The following is a 21,821-nucleotide window of genomic DNA, read 5'->3' as shown; positions in this document are numbered from 1 at the left end:
CGCTGGTGATTACATTCCATGCAGTAAAGTTTGTTTGGTCTCTGTGTGCATGTGTACGAGTTTCTGTTTTGTGTTGTGTGGTCATGATTGTATTTATGTCGATGCAGGAAGAGAAGACTGAGACCTCTGAATGTTTATTGAAACAAAACTGTGTCCAAACAATATGTTGATCACATTGCACAAACATAGAAAGAACTGTAGACATTCGATCAATCATCAATTGGACTATGTTGTAACTCCTTGGGAATGGTGGCCATTTGAGTCTTTGTCCACTTCAGTGGTCTGAGGTGTGACGTGGCTTTCTTTGGAAGTAATCATAGGAGGGCACCCTCCAGCCTAATTGCCAACGTTTCTCTAGCAGGAGTCACAATGTTGGCCTTTGTGTAACTGTTTCAGTAATTGCCCCTGCCATTTTCTTTTTCCACCTTGAAAGGAAAAGGGACTGATTTTTGCACCTGGCAAACCCTAAGAATTTAGTTGGCAAGACCAGTTTAACTTGTTTTGCCTTGTCCGTGACTGTTTGCATGTTTCCACCACCTATCTTACCATGCCTTATATTTACAGTATAATATGCACTCATCTGTCCTCTTGGTAATGAAAGTTACTGTCCCTGCAGTCTTAAACACATCTCCTCACAGAATGGTGGATATGGAGGCATAGCAACCTAAAATACTCTTCACAAAATCGATGCCTCTGAATGTAATTCATTATAATTTACCAGCAACTATATCCTCCAGGATGATCATACGGTCATAATTACATGTCCTTCTACATCCACTGTAATAAAGGTAAACGTGGAACAGTGTGTGACTGCAGTGAGCTGTCATTGTAATCATAAGTCAAGCCTTTTGCTGACTTTTCAGGGATATCTGAACATGATAGAGAAAAAACTGATTACACTGATACTTACAGTATTTTCCGCACTATAAGGCGCACTGGACTATAAGGCGCACCCTCAATAATTTGGTTGTTTTATAATTTATTTCATATATAAGGCGCACACAATAAAAAATAAATAGAATTTATTTGATAAACTGCAGCGGCTGTAGTTGCACAATCCGTCCACTAGATAGAGCCGCGTTGCTCAGGCAGTCATGATTGCATTCATGTCTTCCTGACTACCTTTGAATGACCCCTATTGTTATGTCAATAAGCCGTTCTGAGCCTCATCAAGGAAACCTGAGGCCTGTACCATAAAGCTGGATTACGCCTTAGCGATATAACTTCAGGCTTAACCCTGGCTTTTTGGTACCATAAAGGTGGCTGACTTACTATCGGGCTACGTTGTCGCGGTAACCTATGCTGAACACCTAACCTGCAGGATAAGCAGGATAAGTTCAGGATCACAGCAGGTATAACAGCCCCACCTACTGACCAATCAGAGCTCAGCGGGTATAAGAGCCCCACCTACTGACCAATCAGTTCTCTTGGAAAATGGGCTGTCCGTTTGATGAGAACCCGGTGGATCTTGGTGCACAGCTTGTGCAAAGAGCGCTCAGGCGCGAGAGAATACTTAGAGATCGCTATAATCCGTTTGAATTGCCTGAACAATCACTGTACGACATGTACAGGTTTTGGGGAGAGGGGTTACATTACATCTGTCAGCTGCTGGAGCCTTACATCAGTAATGTAATGCACCGCAACCACACACCGACAGTCCCGCACACAGTGTGCATTGCACTGAGGTTTTTTGCCACAGTTAATATATTTCTTAGTGATGTTCATAATTATTATTATGTCCTTAAATCCCTTGTTGGATGGGTTACAAGCAAGCCACAGATAAAATGTCATTAATCAATTTAAGTAAATCATGGATTGATTGATTCATTCATAGGTACTTTTATGTATTCTGTTGGTGATGCCTGAAACCTCGGGAAGAACACAGTATGTAGAGCCATTCATAAAGTCGCGGGGGCTACAATCACATCCCATAACGAAAAATGTCGTACACACATACATTTATGGAACACACAAATGTTACTGTAGTCAGATATACAAGTGCAGTCACAGTGGGGAAGTAGAGGTAAGCTCTTACGCCCGAGCCCGAGTTCGGGCCCAACCCAACACGAAATTCGGGTCGGGCTCAAAAAGTCGACAACTACTTTGGGGCCGGGTCGGGTCAGGCTTTAATACCGTCGGGCTCGGCTCGGGTCGGGCCGGGTTGGCCTTTAGTACCGTCGGGCTCGGTTGGGGTCGGGCTTTAATACCATCGGGCTCGGTTCGGGTCGGGCTGGGTCGGGCTTTAATACTGTCGGGCTCGGTTCGGGTCGGGCCAGGTTGGCCTTTAGTACCGTCGGGCTTGGTTCGGGTCGTGCTTTAATACTGTCGGGTTCAGTTCGGGCTGGAGTTTTTAAGCCCGATCTTACCTCTATGCGGAAGTAATATTATAATGGAACCAACTACCGCATTGACACAGTTGGGGGTTTTGTTGCAGCGATCCTTGCGCCGTTTGGCAGCTGCATCTGTGTTGCTTTTTGCCTGGATTATTGATTTGTATTGCTCGTATTTATTAATTATTATTGTTTGCTCCTCCATTGTGAAATATGCTGCTCGGTCTGGTTTGTTGCATGTTTGCGATTGGTCGCATGCAGCAAACTCCGCCATTTTTATGTGAGCGCGCACAGATCTAGAGTGGACATGCCTGGATTGAATTAGTGAGTTGATAGCCGGCTTTATGGTACCGAAAATCCGGAGGGCGGATTTCTCGGTAAGTGAAGCCAGATAAGTAAGAGGAAGCCCGGCTAGGTTCATCAAGCTTTATGGTACAGGCCTCCGATCACTTGATCTTTTTGCCATCTTAGAAAGAAGTCAACACGCATATTAAAAAACCTGACATTAAAAACTGGTTAAATTCATTACGAGTGCAGTCAGTGCGAACAGAGCGGATTATTTCCTGATCTGAAGTTCGAAGCAGATATTTGAGCTCCGACATTCCTCTTCGTTTATTAATTAAATATTGTTTCGATCTATCGGTAGTCCAGTCGGAGGTGAGGTGCAGATATTTGCTGCTGTGTGTCCTAAACAATTTTTTAACTAGTTTTTAATGTCAGGCTGCTAATTTACTGGCAAATATGACGCTGTTTTACTCCTAGAACTGACTTTAACGTCGGTGTCTCACTGCCGTGAATCTCACAGCACGTCGCTGCAGACAGAACACACAAGCCTGAATGCACCCCTCCGCCGCCCGCCCAGAGCTATAAACTACATTTGTAAATCAATTGCAGCACACAGGACACCTTTGTCTAGCAGTGACTCTGCTCTTGAAATTGCAGAAAAGGCTGGAAGTTCAGCTTTGAGGGTCTTTCATTCACCTTCATGCCAGTTTCTCCGTGTGTTTCCACAGACTAATAGAATGGACCGTCACTAGATTCCAGATGACAGCACAATGGCATTTTTAAGACCAATTAAATTTAAAGTGGGTTATTTCCGACGTCAAATAGTTGGGGAATACTGAGATCAGTCAGTCAAACTTTATTAATAGAATTGTTGAAAGTTCCTTATGTGTTGCTTCGTAATCACCGGTGCTCTTAGAGTCTGCTCTACCATCTGAGAGCAGCTCAGAGCCGGGACTTCGGTTAACCTTGACTACCGTTGTTAGGGAGCGTGGGCCCGAGTGCCTTGTGAGGGGGCTCCTCTGGTGGCCGAGTGCGACATGACTGGCGGCCAGACTGCCGGCTTTTTTGCAGCAATCATGTTTTTAACTAATATTAATATGAATATTAATCCATATATAAGACGCACCGGATTATAAGGCGCACTACGGGTTTCTGAATAAATTTTAAGCTTTTAGGTGTGCCTTATTGTGCGGAAAATACGGTATTTTGGAAACTTAAGACATAGGCCAAGAAACATTTGAGTGTTGATTGATGTTTCGTATGGATCCAAATCCAAGATAATGAAAAGATCTCCTACAAAGTGTTTAACTTTTCCTATTTGTCTGAGGTGAAAAGCATGCTTACTAAAGTGCAAAAACTGCATGCATCAATTTATATTTGTCCATAATCACATATTTAAATGTTCACCCAGATACAGGTGAAACATCCTTTAAAATATCAGAGAGGATTTTGTGGAATAGCGGAAGTAAACATTCTCATTGCTTTCTAAGGTAACCCTCTGTGTACCTCATGTCCTGATTGGTCAAGCTCTGTACGGTGAGAACAAAACAGGATGCCATCAGTATGTGCTTGATGTCTCATAACAAAATGTATTTTTCATGAGAAAATAAAAGTAATAGTAATGTTGTTTTACTAGAAAAATGCATATTACGATTTATAGATGTAGAATGCACAGATGAACTAAAATCAATGGTACTGTGTGTGTGTGTGTAGTAAATGTCCATGCACTGGAGTTTGTAAGGCTGCACGTCATACACGCCGTGTGTGGATTTCTGCCTCCATAATGACTCCTGGTGTTTCTACAGTGGTGGTTTGAGATCATGGGAAAGGCATGAGGTTATAACGCAGGGCTGTGTTTCCCTCAGCGCTCCAGATGGTCCCGTAGGCAGCCTGAATCCATCACAGTTTATAACTTTGTTCCTCCGTTTATCAGTGACTTTAAGCGTTTAAGTGAGAAAAACCGAGCCACTGGAGAACAGGCTGAGCTGCCGGAGAGCTCCTGAGGATACCTGAAGAACTGTTCTCAACTCTGTCCCAGAGACACCGTAGGAACTCAGAGGAAATACCTCTGGCTTCCTCTGTTACTGTTCTCAACATCCTACCTTTCTTTTCCAAGCTCCACACCCCATCAGACGCATGTAAACCTTCACCTCCTCTCCTCACCCAGCTATTCTCGCTGGTCTACTCACTGTCTTTGTAATTTTTTCTTTCCAGGCTGTTACCAAGAAAACTTTTGGGACCAATAACTTCCGATCGGCTTTGGAGAATGGTGTTCTGTTGTGTGAGTAAGTACTCTGCTATTTCCAGGCACATCTCTTGAATCGTTCATTCATATGGAAAATGTCCACAGTGTAAGTGCTACTGATATTTCTCAGACAGACCCCCTGCCAGGTCCATGTTTGTTTGTCAGCCACACAAAGTGAGTTAGTGCTTTGAGGCAACACAATAAGGGGTGTATTAGTTATTTCCAGGGTCAGCGGCACCCTGGGGGCTCTTGTTTCAGAATATGAAGTGCATTTCAAGAGGAGTTGTGCTCCTTACTTGACAGATGTTACAGATCTGTGGATGGGCAGAGTGCCATCCTTACTTCAATGAGAGCTGTGAGAAGCTGTGTAGTGGATGGAAACCGCATTGAGAGAGCCAGGGTGCCCTGCCTTCTCATTAATTCTGTCTGCTTCAGGAGTTGTGATGAGGTAGAGGAACAAGAGAGTAGCTTTTGGGTTTGTGACTTGGTTTTTCTCAGATGGGATGTGAGGGAGTTGAAGTAGTGAGCAGTGGGTTTGCATCCTGTCCATCCGTCATCTTTGGATGAACACGATGATGTGATCTGCATGAATCAGCAGGAAGCTGTAATTATGAGCCACCAAATGCAGAATCTCTCCGGCCTTCATTAGCATCCACCTCGTTCTGCTGATTTCAGCCTGACACGTGAGGAAAGCAGCCGGTGTTTTCTCAGCGTAAGGAAGAGGAAGACTGATTAAATCACGCACACATAGAAGCACGGTCCATTCCCATTGTGTTGTGGTTATCACAGCTGTTTGAAAAGGACGCTCCTTTAGTGTGGGCTGCACACATGATTATATTCCACTTTGTTTGCAGTGTGTCTTATCTGATGAAGTTATCAGAGCCTTGTATTGTTTCACTGCTAAATGACTAACTTAAACCTAAATACCTTTTGCATGCTTTCAGTCCATCTATTGTCCAACAACCAGCTTTATCTTAGCTCCCCCATTCCCCATCCACCTACCCCTCGTCTGTCTGGTGAAAATACTCCACCTTAACTTGTCTGTTTAGATTTCACAGTGTTTGTGACATGTTTGAATTATGTTGTTTGCAGATTAGGATTTGGCATAAACAGTTATCTCAGCCATCAGTAAATAAAAGCCACAATCAAATGTCATTTAATCATAATAAGATCATTAATCAAGAATGTAAGAAATCCTTACTAACAGTTCTGCATTTGGTTCAATCTACTTAATTTCTTTCCAAGTTTCCTTGTGAATACCAAATCTAAGCCTGTCCCCTGAACATTTTTGGTTAGGTTAAAATAAGAAAAAATTGTATTATTACTACTTTTGTTGTAGTGAAATGTATTTTTAAATAATTATATACTACAGTACTATGGCCATTGTATGGACAACTCTTTTGCATTACACCCATCTACAGAGAAACGTTGCTTTTTATCTGAGCCATCCTGGCATGTGGTGAGTGGTGGTTTGTGTGGGGTTGTCTCGGTGGAAGAGGGCATGTTGTAGCATCATAGCCCTGTTTGTTTACATCAGAGCACAGCAGCAGCCATCTACTAAACTGAAGCCAGGTGGCCACCATTAAACAATGTCGTAAACACACAACACCAAGACTTTGCATCACCATTTGCTAGTCAGACCACTGAAGTCAATAATGGTGGGCTTTCACTTACGGTCTGCCTTTAACTGACGTGGTTTGTCTCTTTGTTTTACTCACAGACTGATCAACAAGATCAAGCCCGGTATAATTAAGAGGATTAACAGGCTGCCCACACCTATTGCTGGACTGGTAAGTCTTTTATTTTTAAATTCATCTTAAACATGAGCCTTTAGATACTGCATGTTGTCAAGTTTAAACAGAAATGGCCTCAGCAGGTCATCCTAGGTTGCTTCTTCACATCAGGTTGAGGTCTGATGATGAGAGGGTCAGGGTTAGCGTTAGGGCATTGAAATGTGACAGGAGGCTGAGCGAGGTTCAGCAGCTGAAGTGACTGGTGACATGTCTGAGGTATGGATGTCTGCAAGGAGAGGTGTTTGCCTCAGCAACTTGTCACTCCTTATTTCCATCCTCACTAATGTGTTCAGTGAACTTGGGGCCTCTTAAAAGGCCACCAGCCACATCTGAGTGCATTCTGCATATGATGTCTGCTGTGCTTGAGGTTTCGCTCATCAAAATCAAGGCAAAATTGCTTCATAGAGGTATGATAATTAGGTTTTTGATTGAGCTGAAGCAGGTCAGAACAGGAGAGACATCGGTTTATGTAATAACCTGTCAGTGAATCTGTTTCTTTTTTGTTTTGTTTTTTAACCTGGCAGCTTCTTCAGATCTAATCACCTTGTGGCCGAGGCCGTTTGGACTCCCCTAAAGTAAATGTTTTAGGAGTGTCTGAACATTAGTGCTCGAGAAGTAGAGGGTTGAAAACCCTACCTTAAACCCATCCCTCAGAACGCTCCCTCTTGTGGGACTAATGGAGTCCAGCTGTTTAGAGGAATTACAGAGAAGCGTAACCCAGACAGTCTGAGTAACTGTCGGTGGGGTCAGCATGTTTGGAGTAGAAGAAACAGACTGCCACACAGGCTGGAAGTAAACAGTAAACATATTATTTTCAGGACCACATACTGTACCCTCATGCGTGTGTTAAGAATAAATCAAATTCCCTGCCTTTTTTTTTTTTTCTTGCTTTCTTTCTTTTTTGGACAGTTGATACTAAAACTGGCTGGACACCTGCTGATTTAGGTAAAGTATCTCCTCCATCTGCAGCACTGGTGTGGTATTTTTGAGAACTTGGACACAAACTTGAACTGACCTCATCATAAAATCTCCCAGTAAATGTGAAGGCTTCTGATAGACCCGCGGTTATCAGACGCTGCCAACAACATGAAGGGAAGCATAGAGTTTTCCAAAACTACATCACGCATTCTGACTCCACTGTGAGTTTTCCCAAAAGTAGTCGAGTGGTGTTGTTAAGATTGCTTTCTCCTATAAATGCTAATGCATCTTTCCTTGGAAGTGGAAAATGTAATTCAGGCATTAAAATGCTTGTGTTTAGCTACTTGTCTCCTTGTAGTGGTAATTATTCTACATACATAATCCATCTTTGCCACCTAATAGTTGTTTGGAAAGAAAAACTTCCAAAATGAAACAAAAAAATTAAACAACAATAATCTTTTGGGGTTTTTTGTTTGTAATGTACACTCAGTGTAACTTAAGTTACTAATGATTTACAGGCTCTAATCAAACGTCCCTCATTAATACTCAGTTATAAAAATATTTTACCATTACGTCTAAAGTCCTTCTCGTTATGATTACGGAGAGATGTGAGTGCTCAAATGGATACCAGGCCTCTGTTCTGGCAGGATCAGAAGCCCAGGAATGGAAGAGAGGGAAAATAGGGAAATCTCTGGGATTGTGGAATATTTAGCAACACTGGCTCTTGACCCAAACCTATTTCTTGGCTTCACTTGCAACCAAGCTCATGTTTCCCCTGTCAGCACACGTTTTTGCCCATTGCTGAGCCCTCAGTGAACTGCGGGTTTGTGTCATGGCACCCTGGTTTGGGCCTTGTTCTGCTTTTGCCAATGCAGGATGCCAGCGGTATGTGGTGTGGCAGCCAGCTACTTCTACAGGGTTTGTGGATTTCAGGCCCACTCAACTGAATCCAGGAGGATGGAGTTAGAGATGACTCAGATAGACTTTGTCCACCATAAATACACTGTAACCAAAATGATTGGGATTTTTCCTGCACACACCAACTACTTTTTGAGTAGAAGCAGCAGTGGGAGGAGATAAAGACAGTTTCAATGGCCCTGGGGGTGTCTTTACTCATATAATGTCCATGTAATCATCTGTGCAATGAGAGGCATTCAACCATGTTTTGCTACAGTGTCTGTCTTGTATGGGTCCATGTTTTGACTGGACAGGACTGTTGGTGGTGGAAAGTCTTTTACTGGGCCCATTTCAGGAGGGACAACATTTTAAGAATTCCATCTCTCCTCTGTTTATGGTCACAGGATTTGAAAATGTGTAGATTGAAATCTTAACCATGGCCATTGCTTGGTGTTTGAAGCACTGCCAAGGGTCAGCTGAGGGTAGACAAAGAATTCAGGAGAAAAAAGAGCACTGCAATATGTCCAAAGATATTTTTGTAAACTTACAAGTCAAATCTTTTTGTTTTTTGGTGTAAAGTTCGTAATTCAGGGTCCTCAAGTCTGGGAGGATTAGAGGCTGTTGGATGGGTAAAGCATATTTAGCAGGATTATATGCAGGCACAAGTCAGCATAACATTCCTCAACATTATTCTCTCTATATGTTCTGATCACAGAGATTGTCAGGAGGGCTTTCCTTATAGTTTGCACAACTTGCTCTTTGAAGTAAAGTGACACTCACGTCAAAGTCACAGCATGTATTCCTTTGAAGAGTCTTAGTGAACAGTACATAGTCATAGTTGTTGCTTCACTACTTTAGGCTCTAGGAGCACTAGGGCCTAAAGTAGTGATCCCCAACCCTCGGGCCATGGACCGGTACCGGTTTGTGGGTCAGTTGGTACTGAGCTGCACAGAAAGAATATAGAACTTATATTATTTGTGCTTTATGTTATGACTTGAACTTGTTAACAAGATAAAGCTGAATTTTTGAGCTAGACTGACAAACAACTTTAGCAGATATACTGTATAAGACACTCTTAGCTCATTTCTTATGTATTGGTACTGGTGTATAAGATAGTCAGGTAAGTAAGAAGTTACTGTACAGAAATGATAATCATGCAATTCTATGAATGTGAATATAAGGTTAGGGTTAGACCGAATCAGCATCACCCTGAAAATCCAGAACTAGTTGGTTTCACATGCAGAGGTCCAATAATTTGCAGCCATATTTGGGTGGTGGCTGGTAGGAATGGTAGCTTAGCAGTGTGGATGACAGTTTGCTCAGTGGTTAGTGGAGTGAACTAGCATAACAACAAGTAGATCAATCTGGTAATAAATCTCTCATTCATATTTTGAATTTCAACTCCATAACGTGTCTTCTCATTTGATGCTGTAATGTCTTCAAAAGTAAAACATGATCCCGGAAGCCTTTTATTAACAAAAGTAGAATGTGGTCTTTTTCAAACGCATAATAACTTTAATAACATCTTTTTTAATATTGAAATAGTGTCTGCCAGTTACTCCACCTAAAATTGTCAGTTTTAGAAAACAGCCACGTGTTAAGCATGGAAATTTCAGTGAGCCTCAATTGTTATTGATACCAGGCTGGAATGATTGATCCTGATGTAACAACGAAGTCTGCAAGAAAATAGATGGAGGGAAATTTTACTCTGTGAAGAACTTTGTACAAGTGAAGAAACATGGAAAAGGGCAGCTTTGCTTCCTAAAGGAAAAAAGTTTTCCTTTTAAAACCCACAATGTTTGGGGAAGAACTTTATATCTGTAACTATTGCATGGATATAGATCAAAAATAAATGTAACTGGCATCTGGCAAAAAACACAAAAATAAATTACTGTACAGTCAGTAATCAAAATGGTGATGGTGATGTTGATGACAAAGGGGTTTCACCTGCTGCTGCGTGAGTCTTGGCCTTTAAGGGCCCACAGTGACCTGAAGGACATGGCAGAGTGCTGCTAAGGGACAAGCAAAGCTGTTAGCAAGGGATTCATATGCAGAGAGGTCAGATCTCTCCTACCATTTGCTAATAAGCATGTTTGCTGTTTAAATATAGAACCCTTCAATTACACCCAACCACGTTAAAGCCGTGTGTCATTACATTAAAGCTCTCCTGGGCAGTTTAGTCCCGATGGGAAGTGCAGATTTACAAAGACAACTAAGGATTATAACTGGAAAAGTCCGAACCTCAAAAAAGAACGTTGCTGTCACAATTAAAGATTTATTTGACAAGTGATCTGTGTACTTTGTATTTGACTTTTGATGCATGTAATCATATTTGTACAACAGAATTCTTTAAGTAATCTGGAATTACACTCACACAACTTTCCAAATCAGGTGCACACTAATATATTTTATGCACTATAAATTGATTGGCATTGTGTAAGCACAGAATTTGTTCTTCCACACCCATGTCGTCTAGCTTGAAAAACATTTTTCAGTTGCCGTCACCTAAGATCGTGTTTCATAGCAACAAAGTGTTTCTAAAATACTTCACTACCCTGCAGATTTCACACGTATTCATCAGGAAAGGGCTTGGCAGGGTGGGGAGTAGACAGTTTCAGGGTTTAAGAAGATCACAACACGTTTTGTGTGTCATTTTGTATTTGCATGGCCAGTCGGGTGGGACTTGTGCACAGCTCTGACATCACCCTTCCTGGTTTTGGCTTTGTCGCCTCCCTAACCCAGCCCACAGGTAGCTCTGCATCTGTCAGTCAGCTCCTGTCACACGGACTCTCCTGCATGTGTATTTGCATGTGTTCAGCTCTGGGTCCCTTCCTATTTGCTGAACAAAGGCTCCTCCCCTCTGTGTCACTTAATTTGTGATATGAACTTTGGAAGCAATGAGTTGTCGGCTGTGTCTCCTCCGGAGAGTTCTTTAGTTAAATTCTTTGCCCCTGGAGGTGGACAACCCTCATCCCTTCTTTGTTCTCGGTCCAGGACAACCTCAACGTCTTCCTCAAGGCCTGTGGGAAGCTTGGACTAAAGGAAGCGCAGCTCTTTCACCCTGGAGATCTTCAGGATTTATCCACCAGAGTTACAGTCAAGTAAGTCACGATCCTTTGACCTTTGTGAAACATTGGTGTGTCTGTGTCATTTTGATACCCATCATTGCTGGTCACAGAATTCAGATCTTCCTTTAAGATTAGAATAAAACCTTATTTATTCTTTCATTCATGTACACAGAGCAGGATCAGCTTATAATATAACTCTGACACTTCACAAGCATATTTCATATTGTATTTTTTTTAAAAAGGGTCTGCACTAATTTCAGTGAGCACCATTTCAATCAATACTTTTTGTACTGTGGAAGGGAAAGTTGATTGAATCTCAAGTGCACAAAGAACAAAGAATACATCATCCAGAATTTGTGGTAGTCCTTTATGATTAAAAAAACATACTTGAAAATGTTTTTCCTTTAAGTACAGATCCATCAAATGACTTCAGACACAAACATGAAACATTTTTTGTCAGGTGCAGATCATAAATCTTTTCTGGCAGCACACAAAAGACAATAATAACAAGGTACCGCCGGTGAGTCTGTCATGTTTTCCAGTTTTAGGCCCGCTTTCGTCAGTTTCAATGGCAGTATCTGGTAGGCATGTTGAACAACCTGTTCAGTCTTTACACAGGTATGCCTTCAGGAAAATGTCAGGTAGGTTAGAACAGCGTCTGTTCTCTGTGATATTGTCTGTAGCTGTGCAGCAGGGCTTCAGCAGTAATCCATACAGATATAGGCAGTCAGTAGCAAATGCTTTGTGTTTGCTGATTACATTTTGACAAAGGTTCAAAATGCTGCTTACTGTTAGTGCTCCAGTTCTTTCTTTATATCTATCTCATGTTGACTCTAAAATGTTTGGTCAAGTTCAGTTTCGATGCTGTTTTGACATGTTACCTCCTGGAACTTTTCCCATGATGCACCAAAGACTCTGTCTGTCATTTTTCAATAATGCTTTCCATTGTGCCGAAACCATTCTTATCACAAAGACACACACAGGAGCAGAGGCAGTGTACACAAACAGAATTGTGAGCTCTAAATAAACAAATCTTCCTAAGTTTCATCGAGACACTCCTTTCTAGATATGACAGGCTCATTTTGCCCTCAGGGAAGCCATGTCATTACTAAATGTCCCATTATGTCTTATATTATAAATACAGATCTAATTCTGTAAGGAAATTTCTTCCTCTATTTTATTGCTATTTCACATGAAATTGAAAGTAAATGACAATTGTGTCAATCAGAAAAATATATATGGCACATCTAAGTGAGCATATGGTACATTTAAGAAAATATTCAAAGCATTTGAAAATGAAATGTTATTTCGAGATCTGGTTTTAGTTGGACTACTTTGATCATATATTGACTCAGATTTGCCACATGGCTGCCGAGCTTTGGCTAGAGAGTCTTGGCTTTCCTATATTTAGGACCTGGGGGGGGGGGGGGGCTGTTACTTTGACTGGCAGCAGAGTTTGGAATGGCCTCACCATTGAGAGGAAGAGCTTTTAATAGTGTGTTGTCTCCTCCCAGAACATTCTCCCCCTGCTTGTGGCCTTTGCGTGTCATGCCGGTGTGTGTTTGATGGAGCACGTGTTAAAGTCTGAGATTTTTTTTTTGCTGTAAATCTGTTCATTCAATGGAAAATACTGATATTATTCAGTGTTGCATATTGCAGCTGCATCTCACATCTTATTCCTGTAAACTCTGCTCTTATTTTGTAGATTCACCAGCAGATGCTCAGACTTCCAGCTGAAGCATTTTTTTTCTCTCTGTATCTTCTGTTTTCAACATGATTTTTTTTAATCACCCATGTTCTTGAATGCAGTTTATTTAATGTGCAGCATGTTTCTTTTGCTGCTACACTCATTTATTTTTCCCAACTGAAGTATTTTTAGCTCATACAAAGAGGGATAGCAGCGTGTAATATGAGGAAATAATCCCAAACACTGCTGAATATAAGCAGCCAATGTTTTTATTTAACTGTTAAACTGTTGCTTATGAGAGTCTCTGCCAGCTGCTCACTGATGACTCAACTCACTGATCACTCAACTCCGCTAATGCATCAAGAAATCAGCTGTTTATTTTTGTTGTTGTTTTTCTTTTATTTGAATTTATTAATTTTATCTGTAAGGTTTTGGATTCATTAAGGAAGAATCAAAAATGCAGACAACTTTTACAATAGTGTGTGCATTACCTTTTCCAAAACTCCAACAATGATTAAATTCAACATTTGTGTGAGGATTTCTTCAATTATTTTAACTGCAGCCAGGAACAATGGAGACGCCACAGTCACCTTGGACTTTGCGAGAGTGCGATTAGTTTGTTTTTGGCATCATAGATTTCATAGATTAATCAGTAACAGAAATAGCAATTAGTGGCAACCATAATCTGGCCTAATTTATTGGAAATTAAATTAATTACCGGTAAAAAAAAATTCGATCAACTAATGCAGTGAAAAACAAAATCTCTCACTTATAATCATTTTTAATCATTAGCAAGGCTAATATCTGTGTATTGGCCTAAACCTCAGATCTTTACTGTGTCCAGAACATACTTTAATTCATACTTGTCCATGTGTTCACAACAGCCATAAAGGAGAACTGAATGTTTGTGGTGACCTTTGAGCTTCGTGGTTCTTTCAGTATCTGCCTTACCTCCAGCTCATATTACTCTATTGCCTTATGTTGTGAAATTTGTCATCTGATAAAGCTGCTTATCAGTCACAAATATTTTCAGTATCGAAATTGGCAAATAGCATGACAAGCTTTTGTAACAGAGGGATAAGAAAAGACGTGTATCATCCATTTTATCACTTGTTATAAGTGCACTCCAAAAATTCAGAGGTGATATTGAACCCATCAGATGTGATCCATCACTGGACACTGGATCCTCCAGAAACGTCACATATATAGTCCTACACACACACACACACACACACACACACACACACACACACACACACACACACACACACACACACACACACACACACACACACACACACACAAAGTGGCTTGTAGACAAGCAAATGTAGAGAGATGTTGGGGTGACCGGCAGCCACATGGAGGTGAACTGGTCTCCAGCCAACAATCCACACTCCACACTGTGGTCCATACTGGACTTGAACCAGCCATCCTATGGTTCCCAAGCCAAGTCCCTCCTACCACCCCTAAGATAATATATTTGTTGTTAAGTCCAATCACCACAAATAGTGAGCTATGGCAAGAGTTGGACATTTAGCCAATTGTTGTATTTAAATACCATCACTAAATAAATTTGCTCAAAAACTTATTTGAGCCGTCGCCACTTTGGAACTTTATAGCACATTTCAGCTTGCATGTGTGAACAGTTGTTTGTCTGAACTGGGAACCTGTCCATGGTGAACTCCATTTAATAATTTTTTTAACCATAAAAATTCAAGGAAAAGTCATAATTGCATGAATAAAGTTGTCAACAAATAAGCATTTGAGTAATTATCTTTTTAAAAAGCTCTCTGTGTGCCCTGCGTCACACCCAGACCCATTTAGAGTTAGATAAACCTGTTCTGTCAGAGCCAGTGATCTTGAGATGCGTCATCTAACAAAGCTAAAATGTATTACCCTCATTGATCAGCGCTGGCTGCTCATACTCTACTTTTAATGTACTTGTACTTTAGGACTGTTACTTGTAGCTGATTACTTTTACATTGTAGTATTAGTGCCTTCACTGAGGTGACATCTCTGTGACAATGATTCCTGTTTTAATTCTGCGGCCTCCAATAACTGACAGAATAGATCCCCTGCAGAGAGAGAGGTCTAAAGTCTCACTTGATGCCTCTGCCTCATTAAGCAAATTATTGACAAGGTTTGACTGCTTACCAAAGGGAAATACTGTAAGAGAAAAGATTGGCAAGTACATCAAAATTTATTGCCCTTTGAGGGATGTGACTTTTCAAAATAATTATATGATTTAGATTATGCAATGGAGTCCTTGGCTGATAGTCAAACCAAATGTTTGAGCTACATGTAGGAATTTGTTGTTTTCCAGATAAAGTTCAACTGACTCAGCATGATTTTATCAGGACTCATTCAGCACCAACGTGCAAACTATTGTATATCAGTCCATGTATGTGCGGATGTTTATGTAATTTAAATTTTACTCTGAAATCCTTCCTCTTGTGTGAGTAATACAGTTCCCTGCATGTTAGTGTTTCGGGTGTGGTTTACTGAGCTGGCACTTTGGCACACTGTTTGCATGCTTTAAAATATGGCACTGCTGTCACTTCATTTTCCACGGTTGTGCGAACTATGGGAAGATTGTGAAACCAACAACAGATGATAGTGATAAGCCAATACAGTTTGTAAATCACAGACATGGACCTGGTTGTAAAAGACCAATGCAACAAGGGTCATATTTATAGTGCGTTCTGTACATGACCCGGGTAGAGAAATGCCAGCCTCACCCTGTTCTCTGTATCACAGAGGCAGCACTGTCTCTGATACGGATGACACCATGATGCACAATACACAGCTGATTCCTTTGCTAATGTCTCATTGTGTCTCAGTCTTTATAAGGGTTCTTGGTTCATCATGACATCTGGGTGTTTCTTGACTATGCAATTAGCAAAGCATAGATTAGCATGAAAAGAACAGAAATCAAGAATGATTGAAAAGTATGCTGCAGAGCAAGTGATCATCTTTACAGAGGTATGCTTCTAATCACACATCACAGCTGTCAATTTAAGGCTTTGCTGCTGGCGATCTGTTGTTATTGAGCTGTCTTAGTGTTGTTGGTGCATAGTCTGAGATTAATCCATGTGTGACTAACGGCTGTAGATTTTATCTCCCACAGGAAAGTGGGTTACTAAACTGGAGACATCATTTATTTTGGCTCATGTTTTCTCTTGTTCAGAGTTTTAAATAGTAGCTTCTGTTCCTGTACTTGTTTTGTAAAGTGTCTGGTTGTTACTGACAGAACTCTTTTACTTCTGTTTGTCAAACTGAAATAACGTAATACTTGTACGTGTCTCAAACTTTTATCCTGGTTTGATGGGATAAAACATAATCAGTGTGGTAAATTATGGCCATAGATAATATCTGATAAATAATTTGTGCATTCTGCACAACACAAATATCTCCCCCTTCTTTCTGATGCATTTCACACTTAAAACCAAGTATGATTAAATCAGCTGATGCTTCACTCCTATTTCCAGCCTGCGTTTTGAGCCGAACCCGTGTTGACGTGGTGTCCAGTCATATGAATACTCAGCTGATTCTAACAGCTATAACCAAGTCCTGTAGCTCTAGAGGCCCAAAAATACAACTTCTATTTTATTTTCCTTCACCCGTCACCACAAACCATAAACTAGCGTTACAAGAAACAGCGTGGTTGTAGTTTTGGTACACAGCTCCTTCTTTTCTGGACCTGGCTGCCGCAGCTATAATCTCAGACTTTATTCCAAGCCACCCAACAGAGGGCATTTTCCACCCACCTTTTTTTTTATTGGGCCTATAAATTTGTTCTGTTCCAAACTGATCAACACCTTCCCAGTTTTATCATAGACAAATAAGCATGTTGGAAGCCACTGATGTGAGTTGTTGCTTACTGGTGAGAGAGCTGATCTGTTTCCATTTAGTTATATTCTACCAGGAGTGGAAGAAATACTCAGATCCTCAATGTAGGTATACTGTATGTACCCTCGACAGTACAGAGGTACTATCAGAAAAATATAGTTACAAAAATAGTTAGAGGGAGTACAATGACCATTTTTGACAAAATGAAAAAGCTCAGTTGTAGTAATGAATTTACAGAGATTCACCATCACCGCATGACAGAATGATACATTAGCTGGTGAAAACAAAAGAGCATTTAGCAGCGAGGTTGACAGATTTCTCCCTCAGGAGTAACTACAGATCCACAGAAGAGCTGACAGAGCGTGAATATTTGTCAAGTTGCCAAAACGCGACTCCAAATAATTGATTTTCTTGCTCTGTATTGGTGGATGTGTAAATAAGCAGCTTTTTGCTGAGGAGTTCACAAATTCAAAGTTCACAACATGAATTGTAATCCTACTTCTTTTGCTCCAAGAATCTCAGTTTTACATTTAATATACCCAAGGTATTTGTAACGTAAAGTCTGACATTACTAAATGTGTGCCATCATTAGGGTTTGCTGATACTGAGGCATCAGTGCTTGAAAAGCTGATGCCGGTGGATCCAGATTGAATTGTTTTATGTACTGTACAGTAGGTTCCTCCAGTAGTTTATATGGTTAATGAGGTTGGAATAAAGAAAATTGAAGTCCTGCAACAGAAACCTGAATTCATTTTTGGACTTTTCTCCAACTTTTGATGATAATATATGCGATAGATTTAGAGGCTACAACTGGTAGGGGGGAACATGTGTATTTGACAGAAAACATGCAGCAGAAATCTGTAACCTAATGGTTTAGGTCTTGGCAGCTGCGCCTTATAATATATTTGTGATACTATACTTATATGAGTTCATCCATCCATTTTCAACCGCTTATGCAGAACCGGGTTGCGGAGGCAACAATCTCTCGTTTAAATGTTGGTCTGTCATGTTGCAGCGGTCGATGAAACAAATGTTTTTGTGTGAAACCGAAAGGATCAAACCAAGCACAGCAATGCATAACTGTACTTATGTAAGATGGTCCTGATTTTAAAGAGCTGTAATCATACATTAAATAACTTCTCACCTTGTGTGTCCCCCCTGAACCAAGCAACCTGTTGAATCCTGGGTATGTTTTATCAGGAGGAACTCGTCTAATGTGTCACGTTACATTCTTAGCAGGTGCACTGGTTGCAGTCCATGCTTGGAAGGGGTTGTAAGACATCCAAATGCTCCTGGGCAGAGAGGAATGTGTAGCTATTTTGTTACCACATGATAGCAGGAATGTGTAGCATGCTCACGGGAAGTGAAGCAGACTACTTCTTCTTTCACGATTATGCTTACTGCAGCATTTGTTCTGTCCTAATTCATATGTGAGGGGTGTGTACGCAAAACGTATATGAGAAATGTCAGGCATTCAGGTCGAGACTGTGAGCATTATGTAATTTCATAGGTTCAATAATGAGCAGACATTTTCTATGGAAAGAGATTTACTGGCTACCAGAAATGATGGAAAACTTGTATGACCCCATGGAACATGCTAAGGGCTGTGGTGCACAAACAGTAGAGCCTTGTTCAGGTGTCAAATTGACACATGTTAATTTTCTTATTATTCAAAAACTAAAAAAGTCCTTCCAGTGTACCTAAACTTTGCCACAATGTTTTCAAGCTCGATTTTGTGATTAGAGGAAAATGGTCACATATGTATCACTTTATTGCTTCCAATGCTTTCTTTGTTTCCTCTCAGTCTTTGGGTTATTGTGTGTGTGTGTGTGTGTGTGTGTGTGTGTGTGTGTGTGTGTGTGTGTGTGTGTGTGTGTGTGTGTGTGTGTGTGTGTGTGTGTGTGTGTGTGTGTGTGTGTGTGTGTGTGTGTGAGGGAAGGGCTAGCACTGGTCTGGATTGTGCTCTCACTTTCCAGCTCTTTCACTGCCCAACACACCAACCCAGCAAACATGTCCTCTATCCTTTCATTGTCCTTCACTCTCACTCATCACCTCTGTTTTCTCTTCTTTTTCTCAAAGGCTTCAAGAGACCAACAGGAGGCTGAAAAATGTGAGTGGAAAAAAAACATTAAATGTGAAACTTTGTTTAACTTCAGTTACAGTTCCATCTAGATGTCATAGAAGAATACTGAACAGCAGAACTAGACATTGTCTGTTTGAATTTGGCTTAAAAACATTCAGAAATGACCTGTGTGAAACCTGGCAGGTCACTGGAGTCGCCGGTGTCAAGTTAGAGAGGCTAACACTTACCTGAACTCCCTCCTGTGTAACTGATGCTGTCAGTTTATAGCTACACTAAACACTATTAATATAACTAAAACTGTTGGTGGCCAGGGTAGATTGTGGGAATGTAGGCATCCGCAAACAGAACGCAGTGTGTAAGTTGATTCCTCTTTGAACTGTCTATTGTGAGCCTGACATTCTTATAAAATTACAATCATTAACATTTAATTTTATACCTTAATAGTCCCTGAAACATTTCTAAGATGTTTTTTGTTGTGATATGTAACCTTTATTGTAGGTTTTTAAAAGAAAACAAGATGGTTTTTGATGGTCAGATTTATTTTAATCTCTTAGACATGGTCTTTCAGACACTAAGGAAGTAAGGACCCAAAATTAAATACCTCTAAAATAATACATGTTAAAATGAGAACACATGTAACTTTTCTTTACAGTAGCTCCAAACAAATTTTAGCATATGTATTTCAAAGACTTGCCAGTAAATCTAAAAAGTAGTGAAGTCATTAAAGATTGCTTTGCTCTTTTTGGGGGTATATTTGTCCCATAGATGTTTTCATGAAGTTTTATTATACGTATTTTCCTGCATTTTGCAAGGATGAAATCATAAAGTTTTTATTTATGTTTTCTGACATGAAACCAAAGAGCTGACATGTCAGTTTGAACACTATCATAGGGGACCAGCATTGTTGACGTGGCGATTCCTGTTCAGCCTAATAATGCTCACGCAGACATCATCACAGTACTCTGGATGAGTCTGGAAACAAAAGCACTGGACCTGGTGTCAGTGCCATAACCATCACATGCATTAGTACTGCACAGAATCCTCAAATGGGCTAAATCTGCTTCTATCTGCAGCTAACCTTCATTTCTATATATTAAGTGCAGGAGTGTGTGGTTTGTGCAATAATATATTTTGTCCTCACTCTAGGTGTTGATCACCATTTACTGGTTGGGAAGAAGAGCTCAGTGTGACAATTTCTATGATGGACCCTACCTGAATTTTAAGGCATTTGAGGGATTATTGGGCACAGCACTATACAAGGTAATTATCCTATTGTGTATGCTGAGCTGCCTTATCTGCTCCACCAGGATACAAAAAGCTTTATTTTCTTGCTGAAATCAGAAAAGCCATGAATGAAATCCTCTTTTACAGTCATTGCCCAGTACTTGTCTGCATCCTCCCTGGTATGTGCAGTATGTGCAGCGGAAAGGCTGCTGCTGACCACTAAAACCAAAGCTACGTGAAGTCAGAAATGACCTGATCTCTTGACACAGCTATTTTAATCTTGTTTACAGCACGGCACAGAGTTCACATAGTTTGCACGTGAAAATAGCTGTTCCATTCCTTGAAGAAGCCAGTTTTGTTCCTCTGCTCATTGTGGTGTTGAATTTGGCACCTTGCTTTCACATACAGTTATAGCTTGTGGTGGTGTTCAGGGCCTCTGTAGTTCAACTGACGACAGGAGTTTTCAGTAATAGCAGCCGGTTACGGCGAGTCTTTTACGTTAAGCTGTAACAATCAAAGTTCAGTGACATGGGGTTAGGCTGAGTTTAGTATGTTGACTTTTGCCTTGAAGGATTCTTTTGATTACACGTCTTAATTTGCTGTTTCTCATTTAAGTGGTTGACAAGTTTTTGCTTGTCTGCAGCCATGCGGACCACAGTGGCTCCGGGCTTTCTTTCGCGTATATGATTCTATGTTTACAGTAACTACAAAAGTGAAAGACCAGACACAATCTACCTGGATAATCTCTCACACACCACAAACACGCTGGAGCTGAATGTTGTAACTGGAATTCTATTATCTAACTGTGTTTGTTTTGGTGTGCATGTGAAAGGCTCTGCAGGAAACGTCCAGTCAGAGAGGCAGTAACGTCAGAGACAGCGGTTTTGGAGATAGTTGGTGCTCAGAGCGAGAGGAGTTCTGCCATCTGAGAGGTCAAGGAGAAGAAGGCAGGTACAAGAGGGACAACTCCCTGGACAGCTTGGACTCTCTGGGCTCTCGACCCCACAGCATCTCGTCTGACGCCACTCTTAAAGGCAGCAGTGAAGGTAGGCTAATGTATCAATTATTCGATAGGCAGACAGATGCATGTATAACCAGGACTGCTATTTTGAACAATCCTGAAGATGTGGTCTATAAAGGACGCTGAAGCATGCTGCATTTTAGTTTTACAGTTGTTGTTTTTTTCTTATTTGAGAAGGCCTCTCGTGCCGAGCAGCACTCAGACTGTCTGTACATGAATATTTAGTAACAAGTTGAATTTAAAATATTCGTGAACAGAGAGGTCATGCTGCTTCCCGTTGATAGGACAAATGCATATTGCCATCTAGTGGTACATTCATGTAAGTGGATATTTTGAGAATTGAGGAATTTTATACAGATTTCCGTCTGTGATCATGTTTGATGTTACGAGTTCAGAATTCTTTGACAGAGGGAAGAGCCTG

General features: G+C 40.8%; 1 protein-coding gene across 13 annotated transcripts in view; it reads left to right on the top strand.

Annotated features, from left to right (window-relative positions):
- The window catches only part of LOC137605335 (LIM domain only protein 7-like), a 46,496-nt gene that overhangs the window by 4,269 nt on the left and 20,406 nt on the right, over positions 1–21,821 (top strand). For all 13 annotated transcript variants that reach the window (XM_068329930.1, XM_068329928.1, XM_068329929.1 and 10 more), the window contains 6 exons: positions 4,830–4,900; positions 6,581–6,650; positions 11,463–11,569; positions 19,152–19,182; positions 20,302–20,415; positions 21,212–21,425. In XM_068329930.1, coding sequence (XP_068186031.1) covers positions 4,830–4,900; positions 6,581–6,650; positions 11,463–11,569; positions 19,152–19,182; positions 20,302–20,415; positions 21,212–21,425 — 607 coding nt within the window. The remainder of the gene's footprint in view (positions 1–4,829; positions 4,901–6,580; positions 6,651–11,462; positions 11,570–19,151; positions 19,183–20,301; positions 20,416–21,211; positions 21,426–21,821) is intronic.

Source organism: Antennarius striatus, chromosome 12, assembly GCF_040054535.1.
Source record: "Antennarius striatus isolate MH-2024 chromosome 12, ASM4005453v1, whole genome shotgun sequence".
NCBI classification, from domain to species: domain Eukaryota; kingdom Metazoa; phylum Chordata; class Actinopteri; order Lophiiformes; family Antennariidae; genus Antennarius; species Antennarius striatus.
The sequence above is the reverse complement of the archived record's forward strand: the minus strand, read 5'-3'. Positions and strand labels throughout refer to the sequence as shown.